The 27,692-nt window shown below is 43.3% G+C and overlaps 1 protein-coding gene across 4 annotated transcripts; it reads left to right on the forward strand.

Moving 5' to 3' along the window:
- Window positions 1–10,237: 10,237 nt before the first annotated feature.
- Window positions 10,238–27,376, forward strand: cep20 (centrosomal protein 20). Of its 4 annotated transcripts, XR_010977403.1 has the most exons (6): window positions 10,362–13,028; window positions 18,641–18,838; window positions 25,157–25,241; window positions 26,050–26,186; window positions 26,546–26,681; window positions 26,794–27,376. XR_010977403.1 is itself a non-coding variant. In XM_068056215.1 (5 exons), the coding sequence occupies exons 1-5, from the start codon at window positions 10,294–10,296 to the stop codon at window positions 26,617–26,619; spliced, it is 522 nt and encodes a 173-aa protein (XP_067912316.1). In that variant the 5' UTR covers window positions 10,238–10,293; the 3' UTR covers window positions 26,620–27,376. The 4 variants fall into 4 exon arrangements, 3 of the variants coding, with proteins under 3 accessions (XP_067912316.1, XP_067912317.1, XP_067912315.1); XM_068056215.1 differs by lacking the exon at window positions 10,362–13,028 and adding an exon at window positions 10,238–10,321 and having other exon boundaries at window positions 26,546–27,376; XM_068056214.1 differs by having other exon boundaries at window positions 10,363–13,028; window positions 26,546–27,376.
- Window positions 27,377–27,692: the final 316 nt, after the last annotated feature.

A 27,692-nucleotide genomic window follows, 5' to 3' on the forward strand; every position in this document is an offset into this window, starting at 1 on the left:
TTCAGGGGCAGATGAAAAGAGGCAGGGCAAAGTTGGGCGATTTTAAGGAGGTAGAGGTAGGCGGTCTTAGTGATGGTATGGATGTGTGGTCAGCAACTCTTGGGGTCAAATATGACACCAAGGTTACAAACATTCTGGCTTATCCTCACAGTTGCCAGTGAGATGGATGAAGTCAGTAGCTAGGGAATGGAGTTTGTTGCAGGGACTAAAGACAATGGCTTCAGTCTTACCAATATTTAATTGGAGGAAGTTTCTGCTCGTCCAGTACTGGATGTCAGACAAGCATTTTGACAATTTAGAGAGAATGAAGAAGTCGAGAGAGGTGGTGGTGAGGTAGAGCTTGGAGTCATCAAGATACATGTGGAACTGATGTGTTTTCAGATGACGTCGCCAAGGGGCAGCATGCAGATGAGAAGTATTAGGCGGCCAAGGAGTAAGTTGGGGGACACCAGAGGTAATGGTGTGGGAGCAGGAAGTGAACCTATTGCAGGTGATTCTTTGGCAACAATTAGATAGAAAAGAATAGAACCAAGTGAGTACAGTCCCACCCAGCTGGACAACAGTGGAGAAGCATTGGAAAAGGATGGTGTGCTCAACCTTATCAAAGACTGCAGAAATGTCGAGAACGATGAGGAGGAATATTTACCTTTGTCACAGTTACATTGCATGTTATTTGTGACTTTGATGAGAGCTGTTTTGTACAATGGCAGGGGTGGAAACCTGATTGGAGAGATTGCCAATCATGATCTTCCTCAATTTGGGAAGGTATAGAAGAAATATTTTACTATATTATGGCTGAAGGTAAAAACTGCCAAACACATTTATTAAGCAGTGCATGGATGAGCAGAAGCTATGACAGTGCAGAGTCATAGTAGATACAGGGCTAATTATATTCCTTGTAAAATAGAAAATAATGATCATATTTTCTATGCTAACCTGCAATAAACTGCACCAGAGCATTAAGTATTATGTAGTATTTATTGCTGACCAGCCACTGAGTCCCTTTCCGACCTATTTATCGCTTATTGATGGCATCAGACAGATGACTGAATTTTAACAAGATACACGGAGAAGAAGAACAAAAACAGCAAATGCAAAATATTGTGGAAGCTAGAAATCTGAAATAAAAACAGAAAAATTTGGAAATAGCAGGTCAGGCAGCATCAGTGGGGAGAGAGTTAATGTTTCAGGTCGATGACCTTTCGTCAGAACTGGGACAAGTAAGAAATGTGTGGGGGTGGTGGAAAAAAAACAAAAGGGAAGGTCTGTGATAGGGTGGCAGATGGGAGACATTAAATGACAAGAGAGGTGGTGCTACAGAGCCAAAGGGAGAGGTAATGGAACAAGTAAAGAAACAAAAGCTGTGTCCAGAGGAGGTGTGAATGGCAGAATAATGAACAGCTGCCGTCTGAAAGCAAAAACAAGAGAGAAACAGGACTAAGACTGAAACATGCAAAAAAAAGAAAACAAAATGGTTGCAGAGATTAGGGTCTGAAACTGTTGAACTCAATGTTATAGAATTATAGAATCATAGAATGGTTACAGCACAGAAGGAGGCCGTTTGGCCTGTCATGTCTGTGGTGGCTGCCTGCAAAAACAACTCACCTAGTCCCACTCTCCAACCTTTTCCGTAGCTCTGAAGATTTGTTTTCTCTTCAGATAATTACCCAGTTCTCTTTTGAAGGCCTCAATTGAGTCTGCCTCCACCACACTCTCAGGCAGTACATTCCAGATCTTAACCATTTGCTACATAAAAAGGCTTTTCCTCATGTCACCAGATCCTTCCGCCTTCTGCCCAGAACCCTCACAATTTTGAACACCTCTATCAAATACTTTCAGAATCTTCTAGAGGTCAGGAGGCTGCAAAGTGCCTAATCAAAAGACGAGGTACTGTTTGTAGAGCTTGTGTTGAACTTCAGTGGAACACTGCAGTCGGCCGAGGACAGAGCGGTCAGGATGAGAGCAAGGGGGATAAGTAAAATGGCAGGCCGCCGGAAGCTTGGGGTCATGCTCATGGACTGAATGGAGGTGTTCTGCAAAACCGTCACCCATTCTGGGTTTGCTCTCCCCAGTGGAGAACAGGCTGCATTGTGAGCAGAAAATCGGTATACTAAATTGAAAGAAGTACATGTAAGTCACTGTCTCACCTGGAAGGAGTGGTTGGGGCCTTGGACAGTGAGGAGAGAGGAGGTAAAAGAACAAGTGTTGCATCTCCTGCACTTGCATGGGAAAGTGCCATAGGAAGGGGAACAGAGTGTTGGGGGTGATTGAGGAGTTGGCCAAGTTGTTGCAAAGGGAATGGACCTTTCAGAATGCTGAAAGGGGAGGGGAGGATTTATTTGGAGGCGGCATCATGTTGGAGATGGTGGCAAAACAAACAACAAAAACAACATATTGTATTTATATGGTGCCATTTTTTTTTTATTCATTCACGGGATGTGGGCGTCGCTGACCAGGCCAGCATTTATTGCCAATCCCTAATTGCCCTTGAGAAGGTGGTGGTGAGCTGCCTTTTTGAACCACTGCAGTCCATGTGGGGTGGGTACACCCACAGTGCTGTTAGGAAGGGAGTTCCAGGATTTTGACCCAGCGACCGTGAAGGAACGGCGATATAGTTCCAAGTCAGGATGGTGTGTGACTTGGAGGGGAACTTGCAGATGGTGGTGTTCCCATGTATTTGCTGCCCTTGTCCTTCCAGTTGGTAGAGGTCGCAGGTTTGGAAGGTGCTGTCTAAGGAGCCTTGGTGCATTTCTGCAGTGCATCTTGTAGATGGTACACACTGCTGCCACTGTGCGTCGGTGGTGGAGGGAGTGAATGTTTGTAGATGGAGTGCCAATCAAGCGGGCTGCTTTGTCCTGGATGGTGTCGAGCTTCTGGAGTGTTGTTGGAGCTGCACCCATCCAGGCAAGTAGAGAGTATTCCATCACACTCCTGACTTGTGCCTTGTAGATTGTGGACAGGCTTTGGGGAGTCAGGAGGTGAGTTACTCGCCTCAGGATTCCTAGCCTCTGACCTGCTCTTGTAGCCATGGGATTTATATGGCTACTCCAGTTCAGTTTTCGGTCAATGGTAGCCCCGAGGATGTTGATAGTGGGGGATTCAGCGATGGTAATGCCGTTGAATGTCAAGGGGAGATGGTTAGATTCTCTCTTGTTGGAGATGGTCATTGCCTGGCACTTGTATGCCACTTATCAGCCCAAGCCTGGATATTGTCCAGGTCTTGCTGCATTTCTACACAGACTGCTTCAGTATCTGAGGAGTCGCGAATGGTGCTGAACATCATCAGCGAACATCCCGACTTCTGACCTTATGATTGAAGGAAGGTCATTGATGAAGCAGCTGAAGATGGTTGGGCCTAGGACACTACCCTGAGGTACTCCTGCAGCGATGTCCTGAAGCTCAGATGATTGACCTCCAACAACCACAACCATCTTCCTTTGCGCTAGGTATGACTCCAGCCAGCGGAGGGTTTTCCCCTTGATTCCCATTGACCTCAGTTTTGCTCGGGCTCCTTGATGCCATACTCAGTCAAATGCTGCCTTGATGTCAAGGGCAGTCACTCTCACCTCACCTCTTGAGTTCAGCTCTTTTGTCCATGTTTGAACCAACGCTGTAATGAGGTCAGGAGCTGAGTGGCCTTGGCGGAACCCAAACTGAGCATCACTGAGCAGGTTGTTGCTAAGCAAGTGCCGCTTGATGGCACTGTTGATGACACCTTCCATCACTTTACTGATGATTGAGAGTAGGCTAATGGGGCGGTAGTTGGCCGGATTGGATTTGTCCTGCTTTTTGTGTACAGGACATACCTGGGCAATTTTCCACATTGCAGGGTAGATGCCAGTGTTGTAGCTGTACTGGAACAGCTTGGCTAGGGGCGCAGCAAGTTCTGGCGCACAGGTCTTCAGTACTATTGCCGGAATGTTGTCAGGCCCCATAGTTTTTGCAGTATCCAGTGCCTTCAGTCGTTTCTTGATATCACGCGGAGTGAATCGAATTGGCTGAAGTCCAGCATCTGTGATGCTGGGGACTTCTGGAGGAGGCCGAGATGGATCATCAACTCGGCACTTCTGGCTGAAGATTGTTGCAAATGCTTCAGCCTTATCTTTCGCACTGATGTGCTGGGCTCCCCCATCATTGAGAATGGGGATATTTGTGGAGCCACCTCCTCCAGTTAGTTGTTTAATTGTCCACCACCATTCACGGCTGGATGTGGCAGGACTGCAGAGCTTAGATCTGATCCGTTGGTTATGGGATCGCTTAGCTCTGTCTATCACATGCTGCTTACGCAGTTTGGCATGCAAGTAGTCCTGAGTTGTAGATTCACCAGGTTGACACCTCATTTTGAGGTATGCCTGGTGCTGCTCCTGGCATGTCCTCCTGCACTCTTCATTGAACCAGGGTTGGTCTCCTGGCTTGATGGTAATGGTAGAGTGGGGGATATGCCAGGCCATGAGGTTACAGATTGTGGTTGAGTACAATTCTGCTGCTGCTGATGGCCCACAGCGCCTCATGGATGCCCAGTTTTGCATTGCTAGATCCGTTCGAAATCTATCCCATTCAGCACGGTGGTAGTGCCACACAACACGGTGGACGGTATCCTCAATGTGAAGGCGGGACTTCGTCTCCACAAGGACTGTTTAGTGGTCACTCCTACCAATACTGTCATGGACAGATGCATCTGCGGCAGGCAGATTGGTGAGGACGAGGTCGAGTATGTTCTTCCCTTGTGTTGGTTCCCCCACCACCTGCTGCAGACCCAGTCTAGCAGCCATGTCCTTTAGGACTCGGCCAGCTCGGTCAGTAGTGGTGCTACCGAGCCACTCATGGTGATGGACATTGAAGTCCCCCACCCAGAGTACATTTTGTGCCCTTGCCACCCTCAGTGCTTCCTCCAAGTGCTGTTCAACATGGAGGAGTACTGAGTCATCAGCTGAGGGAGGGTGGTAGGTGGTAATCAGTAGGAGGTTACCTTGCCCATATTTGACCTGATGCCATGAGACTTCATGAGGTCCGGTGTCGATGTTGAGGACTCACAGGGCAACTCCCTCCCTACTGTATACCACTGTGCCACCACCTCTGCTGGGTCTGTCCTGCCGGTGGGACAGGACGTACCCGGGGATGGTGACAGAAATGTCTGGGACATTGTCTGTTAGGTATGATTCCGTGAGTACGACGATGTCAGGCTGTTGCTTGACTAGTCTGTGGGACAGCTCTCCCAACTTTGGCACAAGCCCCCAGATGTTAGTAAGGAGGACTTTGCAGGGTCGACAGGGCTGGGTTTGCCATAGTCGTTTCCGGTGCCGAGGTCGATGCCGGGTGGTCCGTCCAGTTTCATTCCTTTTCATGTGGAACATCATCCCAATTTGATTGTGTATCAAAACAAGCAAAACCATTTATGTGAGGATTTCGAAACTTCCACAGTTAGACAAATTCTTAAATCATAGAGTTATACAGCACAGAAACCGGCCCTTCGGCCCACCATGTCCGTGCCAGCCATCAAGCACCTATCTATTGATCTCATTTTCCAGCACTTGGCCCGTAACCTTGTATGCCATGGCATTTCAAGTGCTCATCTAAATACTTCTTAAATGTTATGAGGGTTCCTGCCTCCACCTCCCCTTCAGGCAGTGTGTTCCAGATTCCAACCACCCTCTGGATGAAAGTAATTTTCCTCAAATCCCCTCTAAATCTCCTGCCGCTTACCTTAAATCTATGCCCCTTGGTTATTGGCTCCTCCGCTAAGGGAAAAAGTTTCTTCCTATCTACCCTATCTATGCCCCTCATAATTTTGTATACCTGAATCAGGTCCCCCCTCACCCTTCTCTGTTCTAAGGAAAACAACCCTAGCCTATCCAGTCTCTCTTCATAGCTAAAAAGATCCAGCCCAGGCAATATTCTGGTGAATCTCCTCTGCACCCTCTCCAGTGCAATCACATCCTTCCTCTCGCATGGCGACCAGAACTGCCCACACTACTCCAGCTGTGGCCTAACTAGCGTTTTATACAGCTCCATCATAACCTCCCTGCTCTTATATTCTATACTTAGGCTAATAAAGGCAAGTATCCCATATGCCTTCCGTACCACCTTATCTACCTGTGTTGCTGCCTTCAGTAATCTATGGACAAGTACACAAAGGTCTCTCTGACCCTCTGTACTTCCTAGGGTCCTACCATCCATTGTATATTCCCTTGCCTTGTTAGTCCTCCCAAAATGCATCACCTCACACTTCTCAGGATTAAATTCCATTTGTCACTGCTCCGCCCATCTTACCAGCCCATCTACATCATCCTGTAATCTAAGGCTTTCCTCCTCACTATTTACAACACCACCAATTTTTGTGTCATCTGTGAACTTACTGATCATACCTCCTATATTCACGTCTAAATCATTAATGTACACTACAAATAGCAAGGGTCGCAGCACCGATCTCTGCGGTATACCACTGGTCACAGGCTTCCAATTGCAAAAACAACCCTCGACCATCACCCTCTGCCTCCTGCCACTAAGCCAATTTTGAATCCAATTTGCCACATTGCCCTGGATCCCATGGGGTCTTAGCTTCTTGATCAATCTCCCATGTGGGACCTTATCAAAAGCCTTACTGAAGTCCAGGTAGAGTACAGCAACAGCTTTACTCTCATCTACACACCTAGACACCTCCTCGAAAAACTCAATCAAATTTGTTAGACATGATCTCCCCCTGACAAAGCCATTCTGATTATCCTTGATTAATCCCTGCCTCTCCAAGTGGAGATTAATCCTGTCCCTCAGAAGGTTTTCCAATAGTTTCCCTGCCACTGACAGTAGACTCACTGGCTTGTAATTACCTGGTTTATCCCTACTACCCTTCTTGAATAATGGTACCACATTCGCTGTCGTCCAGTCCTCTGGTACCTCTCCTGTGGCCAGAGAGGATATGAAAATTTGTGTCAAAGCCCCTGCTATCTCCTCCCTTGCCTCACATAACAGCCTAGGATACATCTCATCTGGGCCTGAGGATTTATCCACTTTTAAGCCCACTAAAACAGCTAATATGTTCATGTATATCACAATCCTCCTCCCTGATCTCTACACCTACATCATCCTTCTCCATAGTGAACACAGATGAAAGGTAATCATTTAAAACCTCACCTACGTCCTCCAGCTCCACACACAGATTGCCACTTTGGTCCCTAATGGACCCTGCTCTTTCCCTGGTTATCCTCTTTCCCTTAATATACTTATAAAACGCCTTGGGATTTTCCTTTATCTTGCCTGCCAGTGTTTTTTCATGCCCCCTCTTCGCTCTCCTAATTACTTTTTAAAGTACCCCTCTACACTTTCTGTACTCCTCTAGTGCCTCCGCTGTTTTCAGCCCTCTGAATCTGCCATAAGCCTCCTTTTTTTCCCTTTTCCAATCTTCCATATCCCATGACATCCATGTTTCCCTGGACTTATTAGTTCTACCCTTCACCTTTACAGGAACATGCTGGCCCTGAACTCTCACTATTTCCTTTTTGAATGACTCCCACTAGTCTCATATAGACTTTCCTACAAGTAGCTGCTTTGGCCAGATCCTGTTTTATCATATTGCAATTGGCCTACCCCCAATTCAGTACTTTTATTTCGGGTCCATCTTTGTCCTTTTCCATAACTACCTTAAATCTTACAGAGTTATGGTCCCTATCCACTAAATGCTCCACCACTGACACTTCTACCACTTGTCTGGCTTAGAGTCCATAGTAGGGCACTTGGAAAACAATGACAGGATCGGACAAAGTCAACATGGATTTACGAAAGGGAAATCATGCTTGACAAATCTACTGGAATTTTTTGAGGATGTAACTAGTAGAATAGATAAGGGAGAACCAGTGGATGTGGTGTATTTGGACTTTCAGAAGGCTTTTGATAAGGTCCCACATAAGAGATTAGCATGCAAAATTAAAGCACATGGGATTGGGGGTAAGGTACAGACATGGTTAGAGAACTGATTGGCAGACAGGAAACAAAGAGTAGGAATAAACAGGTCTTTTGCCAAGTGGCAGACAGTGACTAGTGGGGTACCGCAGGGATCAGTGCTAGGACCCCAGCTATTCACAATATACATTAATGATATAGATGAGGGAATTAAATGTAATATATCCAAGTTTGCAGATGACACAAAACTGGGTGGGAGTGTGAGCTGTGAAGAGGATGCAGAGAAGCTTCAGTGTGATTTGGACAGGTTGAGTGAATGGGCAAATACACGGCAGATGCAGTATAATGTGGATAAATGTGAGGTTATCCACTTTGGTGGCAAAAACAGAAAGGCAGATTATTATCTGAATGGCGATAGATTGGGAAAGGGGGAGGTGCAGCGAGACCTGGGTGTCCTTGTGCACCAGTCGCTGAAAGTAAGCATGCAGGTGCAGCAGGCAGTTAAGAAGGCAAATGGTATGTGGCCTTCATAGCGAAAGGATTCGAGTACAGGAGCAAGGATGTGTTGCTGCAATTATACAAGGCCTTGGTGAGAGCACATTTGCAGTATTGTGTGCAGTTTTGGTCTCCTTATCTGAGGAAGGATGTTCTTGCTATGGAGGGAGTGCAGCGAAGGTTCACCAGACTGATTCCTGGGATGGCAGGACTGACGTATGAAGAGAGATTGGGTCGATTAGGCTTGTATTTGCTAGAGTTTCGAAGAATGCGAGGGGATCTCATAGAAACCTACAAAATTCTAAGAGAACTGGACAGACTAGATGCAGGAAGAATGTTCCCGACGGCCGGGGAGTCCAGAACGAGGGGTCAGAGTCTAAGGATAAGGGGTAAGCCATTTAGGACTGAGATGAGGAGGGATTTCTTCACCCAGAGAGTGCTGAACCTGTGGAATTCTCTACCACAGAAAGCAGTTGAGGCCAAGTCATTAAAATATTCGAGAAAGAGTTAAATATAGTTCTTAGGACTAATGGGATCAAGGGATACGGGGAGAAAGCGGGAACAGGGTACTGAGTTTAGATGATCAGCCATGATCGTATTGAATGGCGGTGCAGGCTCGAAGGGCCTACTCCTGCTCCTATTTTCTATGTTTCTATTCCCTAAGATTAGATCCAGTACTGCCCATTCTCTTGTAGGACTTTCTACGCACTGGCTCAAAAATCTCTCCTGGTTGCACTTTAAGAATTTTGCCCCCTTTAAGCCTTTTGCACTAAGACTATCCCAGTTAATATTGGGGAAGTTGAAATCCCTGACTATTATTACCCTATTATTTTTACACCTCTCTCAGATTTGCCTATATATCTGCTGCTCAATCTCTCCCTGACTGTTTGGAGGCCTGTAGTATACTCCCAGCAAAGTGATTGCCCCCTTTTTGTTTTTAAGTTCTACCCATATGGCCTCATTTGAGGAACTTTTTGAGATATCATCCCTCTTTACTGCAGTAATTGACTCCTTGATCAATAGTGCAATGCCACCTCCTCTTTTCCACCCCCTCCTGTCACGCCTGAAGATTCTATACCCTGTAATATTGAGCTGCCAGTCCTGCCCTTCCCTCAACCATGTCTCTGTGATAGCAATAATATCATAATCCCATCTGTTAATCAACACCCTCAATTCATCTGCCTTACTTGTAAGACTGCTTGCGTTAAAATCGATGCAACCCTGCCTTGCATTATTCGCTTTTGCCTTAACAGGTCTATATTTGCTTTGCCTGCCAGACTGAATTATTTTCTCTTCTATATTTGATTGTGCATCACCCCCTACTGTACCTCCACTCTGTATTCCACCCCCTGCCAAATTAGTTTAAACTACCCCCCACCCCCCAACAACAACATTAGCAAACCTCCCTGCAAGGATGTTGGTCCCGTTCCAGTTCAGGTGCAATCCGTCCGACTTGTACAGGTCCCACCTTCGCTAGAAACAAACCTAGTGTTCCAGGAAACTAAAGTTCTCCCTCCTGCACCATCTAGTCAGCCACGCATTCATCTGCTCTATCCTCCTATTCCTATACTCACTAGCATGTGGCGCTGGGAGTAATCCATAGATTACAACATCCTGCCTTTTAATAGGCTACCTAGCCACCTCCAGGCGCTTACCCATTGTCTCTCGAGACAAGGAGGCCTAAGAAGAAGAGCTCCCTAAATTCTTGTTGCAGGACCTCATCCCTCTTTCTACCTATGTAGCTTTCCGCATATTCAGGATGATTTTAACTAGTTTTACTCACAGCTGTCCCAAGTGGCAGGCTTGACCCGTTACCATAGCTACCGCGTCCAGAAGGTGCTGAACATCCGGGTATAGGGGGTGGTCACATGGCAGCCTGGGCTCGCGGTCGAAGGTGCTCCAATGGCGACCGTTAATGAACTGAAGGGTGGTAGGTTTCGGCGGGGAGCCGCTTGATTCACAGGAATTGGTCAGTTGCCGCGGTCGGTGGCGTAGTCCCACAGGATGGAAGCGGTTCGGTTCTCGCAACGTCTTTACGGAGAACCTCCAGTTCCAAGCTGGCTGCTCTCGGGCGGTTTATGCATCGGCTTTATCCGGTGAAAAGAGCAGGTGGAGCCGAGGCCTGAGTTCAGGCCCTTGGCAATTGAGTCATTTCGGGTTGTAGCATTAGCGCTGGCAGTGTTTCAGCTGCTTTCGTTTATATAGCGCCTTTAATGTATTGAAACGCCCCAAGGCAGTTGAAAATACAGCTGTCGACGGTGGGGACAGTAGAATTTGGAGGACAGTTAGAGGAGTTCAGGTATCTTAAGAGGGCTGGAAAAGGTGGGGAAAGCCTTAAATCCAACGTAGAGCAGTAAGCACAGAGATGATGGATCAATGTTGGTGCAAAAAAAGGGTTTCTGTCCTGGATTGGTGTCGCCGGTCAGTGTTATTACTATTGTGAGTGACAGAAAACTCCACAGGAAGGGCACAGTAGATCAGTCAGTGTCGTCAAAGGGAAAATATAGGTGTTATTTTTGATAACTGAGAAACAAAGCCAGAAAGATAAATGAATTTTACTAAAATTAGCAAAATGATATTTTCTTCCTACCAGTTTTCTTCAACCATAGCAATATTTTTGGTTACCCCAAGATAATTTAAGCAAGAGGTGGACTATTTGACCCTACTTCATTCATCCAGAGATCTCTTTAATCCCTCTCTCTTCCCCCTCTATTGTAATATTCAAATTATTCCAGGGTATTTTTCTGTCCACAACTCTATCTGGCAGTTTATTTCACATGTTAATTCTCTAGGTGAAGAATGTAATGACACCAGTCTAGAAATTGCCCTTTACTAGTCTGAATGTGTCCCTTTATTCTACTCGTACACAAAAGTCCGAGTGTATCAAGCCTGTGTCCTCAGTACCTTGCTCTACGCAGTGAGGCCAAAAGCAATGTCTCAATTCATTCCATCTTCGCTGCCTCCGGAGAATCCTTGGCATCAGGTGGCAGGACCATATCTCCAACACAGAAGTCCTCGAGGCGGCCAATATCCCCAGCATATACACCCTACTGAGCCAGCGGCTCTTGAGATGGCTTGGCCATGTGAGCCGCATGGAAGATGGCAGGATCTCCAAGGACACTGTACAGCGAGCTCGTCACTGGTATCAGACCCTCCAGCTGTCCATGTCTCCGCTTTAAAGATGTCTGCAATCGCGACATGAAGTCCTGTGACATTGATCACAATTTGTGGGAGTCAGTTGCCAATGATTGCCAGAGCTGGCAGGCAGCCATAAAGGCGGGGCTAAAGTGTGGAGAGTCGAACAGACTTAACAGTTGGCAGGAAAAAAGACAAGTGCAAGGAGAGAGCCAACTGTGTAACAACCCTGACAATCAATTTTATCTGCAGCACCTGTGGAAGAGTCTGTCACTCTAGAATTGGGCAGCACTCTGGGCGGCACAGTGGCGCAGTGGTTAGCACCGCAGCCTCACAGCTCCAGCGACCCGGGTTCAATTCTGGGTACTGCCTGTGTGGAGTTTGCAAGTTCTCCCTGTGTCTGTGTGGGTTTCCTCCGGGTGCTCCAGTTTCCTCCCACATGCCAAAGACTTGCAGGTTGATAGGTAAATTGGCCATTATAAATTGCCCCTAGTATAGGTAGGTGGTAGGGAAATATAGGGACAGGTGGGGATGTGGTATATGGAATTAGTATAGGGTTAGTATAAATGGGTGGTTGATGGGCGGCACAGACTCAGTGGGCTGAAGGGCCTGTTTCAGTGCTGTATCTCTAAACAATTGGCCTTTATAGCCACTCCAGGCGCTGCTTCACAAACCACTGACTACCTCCAGGCGCTTACCCATTGTCTCTCGAGACAAGGAGGCCAAAGAAAGAAAAGAAGAAATTTAAATTAATATTCTGAGTTACTTTTTTCATTCACTTAATCTTTTATACCTCTAAGATCACTCTTGGATGTCTCCCTTCTCAGCTGAAAAGCCCAAGTTTCTCCAGCCTTTTTGTAACTCAGACCCAATTCTCTATACTTTTTGAATGTCTGTTTTGTTTCTGAGATACTAAAGCTGGATGCAGTATTCAAGGTCTAGTCTAACCAGAGTACTGTCAAGCTTGATTGGTACCACCTCTAACTTGTATTCCAGTGTTTTGGCAATTCAATTCAACATGTTATTAGTTTCATTCATTGTTGCGCTACACTGGATAGCAAGTTAGTGAGGAGTCTACAAAAACACCTGGGTCTCGTTCAGCTTCTGTTTGGGTATTTCCACATCACTCATGGGGCACTTGTGTATTTTTCATCCTATGTGCTGCTGACATATTTTGTCCAACCCATCAATTCTGTTGAACAATAAATCTGAAATATCAATAACCTGCTTCCTCTTTACACCAACTGGCCTGATGTATATTGCATTTTCTATTTTAATTTCAGAGTTCCAGCATTTGCAGGATATATTTTGTAAAATAGCCTACTTTAAAGCCACTTCTAAAACTGTTTCTGACACTGGTTCAAATTTGTCAGTTTAACTAACTAAGGAAAATGAGGCATGCCTTCCAAATGTTTTGATGAACGGTCACTGAACTGAAATGTTAACTTTGCTTCTCTCTCCACAGATGCTGCCAGACCTGCTGAGTATTTCCAGCTGTTTGGGTGAGATGGAGTTAATTTGTCATCAAAACCTTTGGTTGTCATAATCCTTCATTTGTCAGGTTAAGCAAGATATTAAAGCACATTTTCCTTGGAGAGGCACAAGAAAAAGAAACCCAGAGCCAATTCACAAATTGCTGTACTCCTCGAAGAAAATGTTGGTTATTACCAAATATTTACTGGAAATGCAACCAATGCTGCCTTGTAGGAGTGCAAGGTATCAGACCTCTGGAATGCCTTTCCATGGTCAGTCCCCATCTACAAAAAATAAAAATTCACCTCAAAATTTAGCCACCTGTATGGTTTTGATGCCCTTTAATTTAAAGCCCTGAATCAAAAAATGTTCCAGCAAATCCAAATTCAAGACACAATGGGCTGAATTTTGTGAGCACACCGCACTTCGCGGCAGCGCGCTTTGAAATTGGTGGCCTTTCAAAATGGAAGCCCTGCCGCTGAGCCACCGTGATATTTCACGTGGGGACTCATTTAAATGGAGGGGGCTGAGTGGCTGCCCCTGATGATGCATGGGGGTGGCTGCTCTGTCCCCGGCAGTGGTGTCTGGTGCAGACACCGGAGCCATTTTTAACGGGCTTCAAGCCCTTAGGAACAAATTAAAGTGTTAATTATATAACCATTCATTTGCATTTTTAAAACAATTAAAAGCTGGAGGCCCTTTCCCACCCCCCCATGTTTTTCCTTGCCAAAAATTTAGACAATTAACTTTAGCAACCCAAACTTTAACCCCAACCTCTTCACATTTACCCTTCAACTCCTTCCCACCATCCCCGCAGCCCATGAGGTTTTCCCTGCTTTCCCCCCCCCATACTTTTTAATATACTGTTCCTGTCCAAAAGATTCTTCTTCCTTTTATAAATCTTGAAATACTTTTTCCTGAGTGTAAGTTGCCTTTGTCCCATGAAGCCATTGCGTCTTCCTGTCATCCTACATTCTCCTGTTATGGATATAAAAAGCTTCATATACTTTCCATGATTGGTTTGAGATGCACTTTACAGAAATTTATGCTGTCATTGAAACAAAAAGCACAGCCAACCTGGATTACAACTTGTCTCGTAACCCTAAAGCACATGACGATCTCATGCTAGCCAAGGCAGTTGTCCACAAGACAGCAAGGTATTTTGCCAACAAGTATTGGATCAATCTATGCAAAGAAATACAAACTGCTGGTGACATTGGTAACCTTCACACTATGCATGACATTAAAACAGCACTCTGCCCCACCATCACCAAAGTTGTTCTTTTGAAATCCGCAGATGGGGAAGTACTCGTTGACTGGAACAATCAAATTGGCTGCTGGCAGTGGAGCACTACGCCGAGCTACACTCATGTGAAACAGATATCTTGCTGCCTGCGCTTAATGATTTTCTGCAGCTACCTGACATGTATGAGCTTGATGGAGAACGCTCATTATTTGAGCTTGAAAAGGCAAGTGACTCCCTAGCAGCAAGGAAAGGATGGGATACCAGCTTAACTACTGAAATGTGAAAAGCCCCACCTGCTGCCATACTTCACAACCACCATCACCTCTGCTTGAGAGAAGGCTCTGTCCCATAGGATATGTGTGACGCACACATAGAAAAAGGCAATTGAGGGGATTGCAACAACTACCGGGGCATCATGCTTCAGCATTACTGAGAATGACCGGCAAAGGCCTTCCAACGAGGTTCCATCGACCAGGTAACAGAATATATCCAGAGGCACAATGTGGCTTCAGAGCAAGCAGATCCACGGTAGACATAATCTCCCTACATAAGCTTCAAGCGAAGTGCAGAAAGTGGCAAACACCACTGTACCTTGCGCTTTTTGACAGTGACAGCACAGGCCTCTACTAGATACCAGAGAAAATCAGCTGCCCTCCCAAGCTTTAACAGTCTGCCTTTCCATGATCACGTGTGGCACCATTCCGTTCGGCTCTCCCTCTGACAGTTTTAAGATCAAGAATGAGGTGAAACAAAGCTGCATCTTAGCCCCTACTCTGTTTTTGTCTTTTTCTTTGGCCTCCTGACCTATGTTTTCTCTGCCAACATGCAAGTAGTGTATCTGCACACATGATCAGATGGGAAACTCCTCAACTTACCAAAACTGAAAACCAAGACAAAAGTGCAGCATATCCTGATCAGAGAACTTCTATTCGCTAATGATGCTGTACCAGTTCCCCAGACAGAAGACCAGTTCCAAAAGCTCATGGATTGTCTGTCCTATGCCATTTCATGTTCTCCCTCAGTCAGTGTCAAGAAAACTGCAGTTATGGGACAAGGTGTTGTGTCTCTACCTGTGATCAGACTCAACATCACACCATTGGAAGCAGTAAGCACATTCTGCTACCTTGGTTCTACAGTGACAGACAGCCTGTCTCTCGATGAAGAGCTCAGCACACACATTGGAAGGGCAGTCACCAACTTTGGCTGACTAACAAAACGGGCACAGAAAAAACAACCTGCAGGACCAAGATGCTTATCTATAAGGCTTGTATCTTCACATTCCAGTATGGCAGCAAAGCCTGGACAACTTGCACATGCCAAAAAAAGAAGTGTCAATAACTTCCATCTCCAGTGTCTATAACGTGTCCTTGGCATCATGTGGAAAGACAGTCACCAATGAAGCAGTACTTTCTAGGGCAAGCATGCTTGTGCTGTTCAAGCAAAGAAGTCTTCGCTGGCTTGGGCATGTGCATAGGATGGGGGTTGGCTGCATCCCCAAGGATATGCTATATGGGGAGTGCCAAGGAACCAGCAGGGCACTCCAAGCTCTGATTCAAGGATGCTGTCAAAAGACATGAAAGCCCTCAACGTCAATCACAACAAGTGGGAAACTCTAGCTGATCGATGCAAATGGAAACGCCAGCTGTGGGCAGGAATTTGCCACCATGTGGTTTCAGAAGCTGCAAACAAGACATGGCGGAGATTATCCTACACCACCAGCAAGGGATAACTTCATGTGTGCCACTTGTGGCAGACTTTGCCTTTCCAGAATCGGCTTGTTCAGCTATCAAAAGAAGTGCAGCAGATGATCTCACCTGACCTCACCAAAGTTCTGAGGCTGCATTTCCCATCATCTTGCAGATGGAAGGATGCCAATCAATCATTGCCAATCAATCATGTGCTTTCAGGATTTTCTTTTTAAATGGTGCCATTTTCTTTGCATGATACAGTAATCTTCACCCAGCCCCATCTCATTTAACCATTTCCTAAGTGTCTCTTCATTTCTGCAAACTCAGCCTTTTGAAAATGAGTCACCAGCATACTATTATTCCTAAATGCTGCAGACCAATATTTTAAATCTTATAATCGAGTCTTCTAAATCAGCAAGTTGCTCCCCCAGCTCTGTCACTGATCGACTGAGACTCCATACTTAACACTTAAGATTAAGATATCCTCTACCAGTCTTCACGTGTTGAATTAAGCATCCATTGATTGACTTCAACTGGAAACTGTGAGAAATGTGGATGCAAAGTGTTCCTCTCTCATTTTCTCCATGTACAATATCTCCTTGCTCTATTACTTTCATTTCATTTAACTACTAACAAGGATAATCATTCCATATTGCTACATAACCTATCCTTTCTAAAAATATATATTGAGGTACATGAAACTCAGATCCGTCCTCAAAACCCAGCCACACTCAGCTGTATTTACAGTTGCAGTGTAAAGCTGCAGTTCTGACATAATATTTTGTGCTTGTCTAGTAGCACTTAACATCTCTTTGCTACTTTGTAATTCTGTCCCTTTACTTCATTCTTTTATAATGGCTCCAATTGAACCTCTGCTCCACGTTTAGACCATAGGTAGACGACACTTGGAGTACTGGGTACAGTTCTGATCGCCATATTATGAAACGGATATCGAACTACTGAAGAGTGCACAGAACAAGATTTCTAAGGACGATGCCGGAATATGGATGGTATCCCTATTAGGGAAAGGATGAACAAGCTAGGTCTCTTGAGATGGGAAATCTGAGGAGCGACCCAATAGTGGTCTTTAAAATTATGAAAGATCTTGATAGAGTAAATGTAGGGAGAGTGTTTCCACTTGTGGGGGAAGAGCAAAACTAGAGGCATCAATATAAGGTGGTCACCAAGAAATCAAAGAAATTTCTTTATCCAGAGTGGTGAGAATGTGGAACTTGCTACCACAGAGAGTAGTTGAGGCAAACTGAATAGATGCATTTTAAGGTAATGCTAGATAAGTGTATGAGGGAGAAGATTATGCTGCTGATTAAATGAGGAAGGATGGGAAGAGGCTCAAATGGAGCATAAACGTTGGCATAGACTACATGGGTTAAATGGTCGGTGCTGTATTTTATGTAATATTGACAATGAAAAGCTTTGTACTTTTCTGATTACTATAGTGACCGGCTGGTAGGTGTGCAATACTGTAATGAGATGGTTTGACAGCTTATTTTCATTTGAGAATCTGCGTTTACTCTGCTCGTAAACTTTGCCTAATGGTCTTGAGGGATTATAGCAAATGTAGCATCAGATCTACTGGAATTCATTCATTGTTGTAAAGTAGATAACAGTAACACGAGACGTACAGCATAACTGCATTGAGACACTTTTTGGTATTACTTCATATAGTGGTGAATAAAAGAAACGTTCAGTTCTGTGACATAGCAAGTTTTTGAAAAAAAGTCTGCATCCTTGGATAACATTTTTTTTTTTTAAATTCAGGTATGGTTTCCCCCTATTATAATAAATGGAATTGTGACAAAATAATGCTTATTGTGTCATTATGGTGACAGCAGAGAACCAGAAGTTGAGATGGTGTTGAATTCATAATCTCTCTGTTCCCCTTTGAAATTGATAATGTTTGCACGGATCTTGCAGTAGTAATTACAGGGGAAACACTGTTCGCCATCACTCCTCAAACTGACAGCAACTTCTGGAGTCCACACTTGTGCAGTTAAATGTGTAAAGTTGTTGTTAAGTATGCTTCCCCATAGGGTGTGCTGTTGAAGTTCAACACCAACCCCCACCCCGACTGGACTGCAATCAAGTAGAAGTCACTGAGCTGATCAAAACTTGCCTTGTTGCTGTTAAACTTGCTGTATAAACCCTTGAAAAAGTTACACCTTGATAAAGAGATGTAACTGGGTTTTAAATGGCGTACGAAGTTTATTACTGCTTAACAGCTCCATCTTCTCTGGAAAAACTAATTTTGTTTGTGGAATGTAAATTTTCTCCATTATGATCAACTTCACATTTATAATTTTAAAAATTTGATATTACTACAGATTTGTAATTTTTTTTTTCTTGTGGATCTTTTAGACAATGTAAATATGCTTGGCCAATTCTGGCAAAGTGACCAGGGTATGCAGGTTGATTGTCACCCTGTGTCTTTTGTCATTCAATACCAGTGAAAGCAGATTACTGTTCTATATTTGTGTGCTTTATCGGAAATAATAGTGTTAATGAGAAATTAAAAGGACAATTTTAAATTTATCAATCACAGCAGATTTGTGGTTTGAATAATTCTGGTTATTGCTTTAATTTTCCAGATGTACCGTGTGAGTGCACCTATAATCCATTAATTGTTATCAATGAATCTGCGGGCATTTAAAATGTCATTTTAAAAAAAAAATCATCCTCTTCTTTACAGTTCTGAAAGAAACTTTGGAAAAGAGAGGTGTACTGGGCCAACTTAAAGCGCGGATTCGAGCAGAAGTTTTTAGTGCACTTGATGATCAGAGTGAGCCACGGCCACCGCTCTCCCATGAAAATCTTCTTATTAATGAACTTATCCGTGAATATCTTGAGTTTAATAAATATAAGTATACAGCTTCAGTGCTGACAGCAGGTATGTATAGCCAGTTTCAAATGATGGATTTTTTTCTTCAGGTTTTATATTGTAAAAGTGCAAAAAAAATTCCCTGAGAAAATGTATTTTTAATGCATGTTTACAGACACATTAGTGCTCCGTGTTTGTCGTAACCTGTATATTAAACTGATCCAATCAATCACAGTATGTTTACAGTGCAAAAGGCTGCTGATTAGCTTCAAGCTAAAACAATGCAGATCATTCTCTGCTGTCACTACATTAGTAATGCAGACCATCTGAAATATTTAATTTATGCAATGCATTCTATTTCTTGCTGTTATAGCGATATTATGTAGATTCATAATCATGTATTTTTAGCCACAAATGAGTGATGGAGGATATTTAACTTTGATTTAACAAGTAAAATCAAATCTCAGCATCCCATTTTTTTAAGCTTCCAAGTGTCCAGTAATTATTCAGTGTGTAGAATATGCATTTAAAAATCACTGGGCACTTTACCAAAAACTCTTAATGTACATATAGAAGATCCAGATGTACTTGCAGTATTGGAAAGAATGCTTTAAAAGAAAAAAAAAGACTCGTCTGATGGCTCATTTGATAGATATATTGCCTGGTGTTCACAGCCATACGTCTATTTGATTCCTGATCTGTGCTAAGTTAGTTAATTTTAGCAGAGCAGCAGTGGGTTCACAACAGTTAGTATCCCCTGGGTTAGGGAGGGGGAAAGCCAGCCAAGCAGCTTAATTGATGAGGATAGGTTGAGACTCAGCAAAGCTATTCCTGTGTTATTTCACATTTGAGACTGAAAAGGCTAGCTTTGTTTTCCTTAGAGCAGAGAAGGCTGAGGGGAGATATGATTGAGGTATACAAAATTATGAGGGGCATTGATAGGTTAGATAGGAAGAAACTTTTTCCCTTAGTGGAGGGGTCAATAACCAGAGGGCATAGATGTAAGGTATAGGGCAGGAGGTTTAGAGGGGATTTGAGGAAACAAATTTTCACCCAGAGGGTGGTTGGAATCTGGAATGCACTGCCTGAAGAGGTGGTAGAGGCAGGAACCCTCACAACATTTAAGAAGTATTTAGATGAGCATTTGAAATGCCATAGCATACAAGGCTACGGGCCAAGTGCTGGAAAATGGGATTAGAATAGTTCGGTGCTTGATGGCCAGCGCAGACACGATGGATAGAAGGGCCTGTTTCTGTGCTGTACAACTCTGACTGAGAAAAGTTCACTTGGGTGAAATGCTGCAGAGCTGCCAGTAGCTATGGAACTGTACTCTAACATGAATGAGCAACGTCAAGAAAAAGAGGAAGGAAGAATGTAACAAGTTAGGTGATTTATGCTGTGATGCCTGCTTGCTGTCTTTGAATGCTGACAGCACAATTATAGTTGGGTGCTTTTTTTTTTTGCTTAACTCAAACATAAGAGCCTTTCCCTGATTAGTCCGTGCATAACTGGAAAATGTTCTGTCTTCTTGAATCTTTGTATAATATGTTACCTCAACTTTAAACGAATATTTGGCTTTACAGTAAACTTGAAAACTAGTAACTACTTGTTTGGTGTCTTGTTCCTTTTAAAAATAGACTAGTGGAGATCCACATGTATATTCAAACCCCAGTAATTGTTTCATTCCCATTCCTTGAGTATTGCTGTACAATACATGCAAGAGCAATGTTTGGGAGCTCTTGAATTGGTGTTAGTTTCCATTATCCAGTAGGTGTTCCCTCTGTTATGATCAATTTTAGGGGTTTTACTAGTTTACAGTTCTGAAAGAAACTTTGAAAAAGAGGTGTACTGGGCCAATTGTAAAAGTAAAAACTGATAACTAGGGTAAAGTAGTATAGTGGTTACTGCACAAGTAATCCAGAGACCTGCATGATCTGAAATGAGTTCAAATCCTACCATGGAAGTTTGTGAATTTGAGTTAAGCTTTTAAATCTGGTAATAAAATATCAGCAAAAGTGACCATGAAGCTGTTTCCTTTTTTAAAACAACCCAACTGGTTCATTAATGTCCTTTAGGAAAGGAAACCTGCTGATCTGGTCTATATGTGACTCGAGTCCTACACCAATATGGTTGACTCTTAAATGCCTCTGTAGTAGCGTAGCAAGCCACTTAGTTTTATCAAACTTCTAAACTGCAGTGGTTCAATTAGGTGGCGCTTGACCACCTTAATGGGATAAATATGGATGGGCAATAAATACCAGCCTTGCCAGTGACACTTGTATCTTGAAATGAATTTTCTTTTTAAAAGTAATCAACAGTTAGCATACCCTGATGGATTAAAGGCAGAATTGTCTTCTCAGAATCTGGGTCAGAAGAGCTGGATGCAGGTCTCTGGCATCTGTTGCAATCTGTTACCATGCAGCCGGAGACATGAGCAATGAGCTTGTGGTCTGTGGACTGAAACTTGCCTTAAACTGCTTGCTTGAGTGACCTATGGGAATGGTGCTATTTAGTAGCTAAGATAGCCATCCTCCTTGCCACCATCTCCCTCAGAGCCACTTCCACTTCAGCCATTAAACAGAGGGTTGACAGTTGGGCTGCTATGCAACTTGCCTGAAGACTCATGTATGTTGAATTTCCTTTTCCATTGCTTTGACCTGTTTTAGTCTCTCTTCCTTCAGCCATGGTAGAGGGTGCTAATGGATTGAGATTTTCTGAGGCTTTCCAAAAGATTTCAGAATTTTGTGACTTTTCCTGTTTAATTTTTTCCTTTTTAAAATGTCACTTGCTACAATTTTTGGCCACAATTCGGCTGCATAGCAACTGTATGGCATCTGTGCCACACGTGCAAACACTTCCAGTGTTGGCTGAACTGGATGCTATTTTGGTGAAGTTGCTAGCGCAGGCTTTGCGAGCATGTGCTGGAAGTATGCAGGGCAAGCAGATCATGACATCAGTAGGCATGTAATGCTAATTTGACTCAAGCTGTGCCGATTTGACCTAATGCTCCAACTAACACCTCTTAACCTCGCACAGCTGAACATGCATTCAGCAGCAAGAAGCTCACAGAAATCTGCCACCTGTTTCAGACAGACCTGCAGCCTCAGCAAAGTATGTACGACATTGCCAGTGGCTGTAAAGGTGACTGTGGCCTTGAACTTCATGTCTGGCTTCTTCCAGACTGGAGCAATTGACATCTCCAATATCTCTGTTTGCCATTCACTATTGCATAAGGGAGGTCACTGACACTCTACTTAGAGAGCAATACATAACATACTCTCCAGAGAAAAGCAGGTACAATGAAGATGTGGTTTCACCAGGATAGTGGGCTTCTTCATACTGCAGGGTGCCATGGATTGCACACCTGTCGATTTGCCAGTGCCACGTGTAAATACAAAGATTTATCATAACCACAGAGTTCCACTCCCTAGGTCTCCAGCTGGTGTGTGACCATCCTCGGCAACGTGCAGGTTAGTGCCCGCTATACTGGTAGTCATGCCTTTATTCTGCATCATCAGGATTTGAGCCACCACAAGAAACCAGATGATGGCTAATGGGCAACGAGGACTATCTGCTGACCACCTTACTCATGACTTTGGTGCACAATCCATACACAGTGCGCAGTATGCATATAACATGAGCCATGCCATTTCACAAAATGACATTGAGCAGACCATTGGGATGCTTAAACAACGCTTCCCTGCAGTACTTTTCAGTGTCATCTGCTGTATCCTACATAACCTTGCCATTGTGAAGGCACCGCCCTTGCCACCAGCTACATGGCGAGCAGCTAAGGATAGGGGGAGTGGGAGAAGGCATCTAACAGAGTTCCTTTCCGGCCAGGCTGCATGTGATGGGCTCATTTGACTATGGTACCAGTGAACACAACCCTAATTCCCCATTCAACAATGGTCACATGCCTTTGCTTCCCTCTGATACTGACCACAATGCAAAAGTAAAAGGCACCACAAAACAAACATTCCAAACCAACTTTCATCAAACTATCCAGTAATCCATACAAAAGTCAACTAATCGCCCTTCTGCATACCCTTAGAGTCTCTTCCATGTGTTTTTGCCTGTCTTGGTGCTTCTACACAGTGCTACTCTAGTGGCTGCAGTATGACTGGTGGAAGGCTGCTAACTTGTAGTTGGGGAGACTACAGACGGCCTTGCAGGACAACCTCATGCAACTCTGGACCAATAGGCTGGCTTTAGACTGCAGCATAGGCAGCAGCAATCTGGGCTGGTTGGCTGAAGGGCAATGGTAGGATGGCAGCATGTATCCTCCTGAGAAGAAAGCAGGTTGGTGCATCACAGCGCCACTGCCACTCCTCTGGAATGGCATCTCAGCAGTCCTAACAATGTGTTGGAGGGCAAATTGCTGGACTGCTATGAGACCCTGCAAACCACTTTGAACACTGGTATCCCAACCATGATGGCAACAGTCTGCATATTCGTGGCAGTGAGCTGAGTTTGCATGACATCAGTCTGAACTTGCACTGCAGCACTCATGTTGCATAGCTTCTGCTTGTGCTGCAATGGAAGCTGGGACATCAGTCATCAGACGCTGTGTTATGGTTGGATCAGTGTGTGATAATGGATTTGGCCATCCATTCCATGCTGGAGGTAGTGGGCTCCAAGCTCTGCAATAAGCATTTCTGCGTGCAAACCTATCAGCCTTTTTCTGTATGTTGTCTCATCAAAGTCCTCCTGTGACTCCTCTGGAACAGAATTGGTGTGCAACCTCGCCCTCTGGTGAGCTGGCATCTGTACTACCTTTTCCACTGCCATAGCTGCAGATCATTCATGCCTGGTCGCCTACCACATGCAGATCCTGTCTCCAAGCTAGCCACTAAAATATGCATCATGTCAGTATCTGAGCTGAGTGTGAGTGAGTGATGGTGATTCATCTTCATCACTGTCTTCCTTCTCTTCCTCTTTGCCTGGCAAGGTGGCAGTTCTTGGGTATCTGAAAGGAGAAATACAAAGTTGTGGTGAGGGGAAGTGGGGGAAACTAAGAGGTATATGCTTACATTATTTGCAGCTTGTAAATCTGAGAATTGTGGGATAAGGGGGAAAGGGCATGTGAGAGGAGGATTAGGTATGAGCATGCCATTCTCTTTGCTTCCAGCTTCGTTGCTGGCGGCCGCAGTGATAGTGAGCATTGTTTCCTCCTTGAGGGTGAGGGCATGCACCTGTGCCTGTCCACCTTCAGTTTGTTCCTTCTCCCTGTGGTTGCCGCCTTCTGCAAGAGAGAGGGAAGCGTGTCAGTGAGTGTTGTGCAATGTTTGGGTGATGTGGCTGTCACAGTTAATAGCTGTCAGTGTGGGCAAGCTGTGAGATGTGTGTGAGAGGCTTGCAGAAGTGCTAAGTGTGTGAAGATGAGCTGAAGCTGTGAATATTAGCTGAGTCGTGATAGAGATTGCCGGTGAGTGACGGGGACATGGTCCTTTTAGCATCACTGCCCTTGACCACTCATGAAGTCATTGAACTTCTTGCAGCACTATATCCAGGTCCTCAAGGCTAGACTGCTGGCATTAACCACGACTGTTATCTGCTCCCAATCCCTTGGCAGTGTCTGGAGGGTCTCCTGGACCCCTGTGGATAGAGGATCTCTCTCTCTCCCTCCTCGTGTCCACCTCCTGCACTAAGGCCTCCTGTCTGCATGCTCCCTTGTTGCACCATAGTCACTACTTTTGCAAGTCACTCTTCCCTAGCTACTTCCAACACCTGCTGCAGTTAACATTTACCTCCCCTTTAAAAGATGTAGGCTGGCTTTCAGTAGTGCTAGTCTCATGATTTTGTGCCCCCTCTCTGGTGTGCAGTCATTCAACACCACACTTGGCACCGGCTGCATGCTGCAATCATGTGAATGAGGAGACTGCACGAGGTTTGTGTGCTGCTCACATCGGAAGTAATAGGCGTGGGCTAATTGAGCGTCGCAATCCCCACATCTATTTTTGACCTTTTTCAATTTCATGACCTTTGGCTTTAATCATTAGTCTGCTTCTTGCATCTGAAGGTATGCATAATTATGATAAGCTCATCCCAGAAAATATGGTGCAAGCACTATACTTTAAGTCTAAAACCTGTTTTTAACCACTTGGTTTGAGTAGCATCTGCATCAAAAAATGTTCTCTGGTATCATAACTTGAAAAAAAAACAAGTTTAAAGAATATTAAATGATGACATCACATCTTGGTCATGTTCATTAACTTTTTAACCATTTTTAAACTATTTTAGTATGTTTTAGTTTTTAAATTACAAAGCATGTTCAGAGCTTGTAATTACTTACACTTGCATAAACTAGTTTATGCCTCTGTTTAGATCAAGATTTACATTAAATATGGTCATTATAGAGATTTTACAGTAAACTTTTCCACACAGAAGCGGGCCAACCTGAGATACCCTTAGACAGACAGTTTCTAGTGAATGAGCTGAATGTAGTTGAAGATTCAAGCACAAAAACTGTGTAAGTAAATTCTAAAACTTTGATTTTATTTTACTAAAAATAGCATTTTAGCAATGGGTTGATTTATTTTTAATTTTAGTGGCCAAATGTTATAAAACATGTAACTCTTTACAATGATCTAGAAATGCCAATATCTTGGTATCTGAACAAACAGATGAGAGAATGGATACTTTAAAACTGATGAAGTATTTTGAAATGTAACAGCCCCCTACCCTGGAATGCTATTTTAACTTGAATAGTTTTCTTTAAACAGATTTATTTTGATGTGTGGAATTTATTGATGCAATTTTAAAACTGTAAGATGAGAGAAAATACATGCCAGTCTGTGGTATAAAATCTAAATTAACCTTTTCTCAAAAATAATGAACAGAAGAGTTGGCTATTGTGGCAGTTACAAATCTGTTCAAAAACTTCTCTGTGTCCTCAACACATGTGGATGCAGAAACATTATTTAAATGTTGGAGGACATCTTGGAAGATTTTCTGTAAAGTAACCATTCAACCCTCTAAGATTTGCTGAACTAAAATATTGTTCATGCTTATGAAAACCAGAACTCAAATTTATAATGCATTTTCACACTTCTGATTTGTTACACATGTTTCACAGTGGTGCAGTACTTTATAGATATTTACAGGCTAATTTTGTGAAGAATGGCATACCTAACTGAACTCATCTGTATTGTGGCACAGTATGTCTGATTTGAATATTGTAATTATTTTAATCACTAATTTGAAAGTTATTTTGATATAAATGCAGTAAATTACTACTAAACAATAATTTTAAGCTGTTTTAATTTTTTTTCTTTAAGGCCTCTACTATATGGAATCCTAGCTCACTTTGTAAATGAGAGCAAAGAGGATGGAGTTAAAGCTCTGATTAAAGGTGCATCTATGCCCAACATAAAGAAAATGACTTTAAGGCAACCAAATGAGAAACGTAGTTCAGGTAGGCCGTTTAAAATTGAACTGGGTGGAGCTGGGAATGTGTTGCACAGCACAAGATTTCACTGCTGTGTAATTTAATTCTAAGACTCAAGACAACACATCACATTTTGTTGCAAAGATATATACTGAAGATAAAACAGCAAAAACACCACTTCAACATTTGGTAACTAAGAACCATTTTTTAAATTATTTTTATTACATTATTTTATTTTTAGCAGTGCATTATAATGTGGTTGAGTGCCCATCAGTTAAACTTGCAGAACTTGCAACATTTTTGATTGCTCAATTTTTATTTGGTCACTCTTATCCCTAACCATATCGACTCTTTTTTTCAGTTTTAAGTGTTGATTTCTTTTTCAGATGACTTGCCTGAATCTGGCAGATTAGCTGGAAGAAGCTTTGAAGACCACTTTGTTCTCCGAGGTGGACATTGATTACAATTGACTATCCTTTACCAGTTTGTTAACAACACCTCGCAGTTTGGTTAGCTGTAAAGGTAAATGTATCTCGATAAGAGTTCTATAAAGCAGTAATGCAATTTGGTGCTCTGGTGCCCTGTTCAATTCTTTTATTTTGTTGGTTTTTCCTTAAATTGGCATTCTATGTAGCTTAATTTGGAAGATCTGAACTTTGGCTAACTACTGGTAATGAGAACAGCCTTGGATCGCTATGGAATAGCATGAGCATTTGTACCACTAGCACACGTACTGCAAGCAAATGCATGAAATGATCATTTGACTCAAGGTTTTTAATGTGATATTTGTGTCTGTCTGAGGCTGCATTGTTATTTTAATTGATTTTTTTTATAATCAATTAGTTTATTCCTGTTTATTTTCCTATAATAAAAGCTATGCAAACAATTTGGCTATAACAGTAACAGGTGACATTGACCAAGTTACATTGTAAATTGAAATATTAAATATTTTAATGGCATCTAGGGCCAGCAGTCTGATTTTTCACAATGTTTAGTTCTTAATTTAAAAAGAGGAGTGATTGTTGTTCAGCCGATCAGCAGTGAGCCCATACATATAACTAAGTCAGTTAAACAAGGTAAACTTGGACATGCATTGATGCCACCAACTCCATAACTACACAATGGAACTATTTGAATATGTTTATCATCTGTTATATTTTTATATTCATATTTATTGTACAGTGTTTTGTACATAATAAATTTGATTTTGTCTGTTTCATTGTAACTTTATTTTCACTCACTTTTTTAACAACAAAATATTCTGCAGTATTCAATAGCTGAGAAGAACGGCAGACCTTGCTATTAGGGGGTGTGAAGACTATATTTAACTATATTAAAGGTGCTATACAAATGCAAGTTGCAGTTGAAGATGTCTGTTAAGGACTAAAGGTGAATAATTTTCTCTCCTAAGACATTGTCTTGACTCACTTTTGTGATTATAGTTCACTTTAATGACCTTTAAGACAGGAGTACCATTTATCTTGTGATGTGGTACAGATATATAGTACTTTCAGCAGTCATCTAAACTCTAGC

The sequence above is a fragment of the Heterodontus francisci genome, chromosome 24 (assembly GCF_036365525.1).
Source record: "Heterodontus francisci isolate sHetFra1 chromosome 24, sHetFra1.hap1, whole genome shotgun sequence".
Classification (NCBI taxonomy): Eukaryota; Metazoa; Chordata; class Chondrichthyes; order Heterodontiformes; family Heterodontidae; genus Heterodontus; species Heterodontus francisci.

Excerpts from the sequence above, each read along its gene's own strand:
- cep20 (XM_068056214.1), top strand. The coding sequence starts at position 12,965 with ATGTTAACTTTGCTTCTCTCTCCACAGATGCTGCCAGACCTGCTGAGT. Across the intron at positions 13,029-18,640 it reads GAGTATTTCCAGCTGTTTGG|TTCTGAAAGAAACTTTGGAA; the intron begins GTGAGATGGAGT and ends TCTTCTTTACAG. Across the intron at positions 18,839-25,156 it reads AGCTTCAGTGCTGACAGCAG|AAGCGGGCCAACCTGAGATA; the intron begins GTATGTATAGCC and ends TTTTCCACACAG.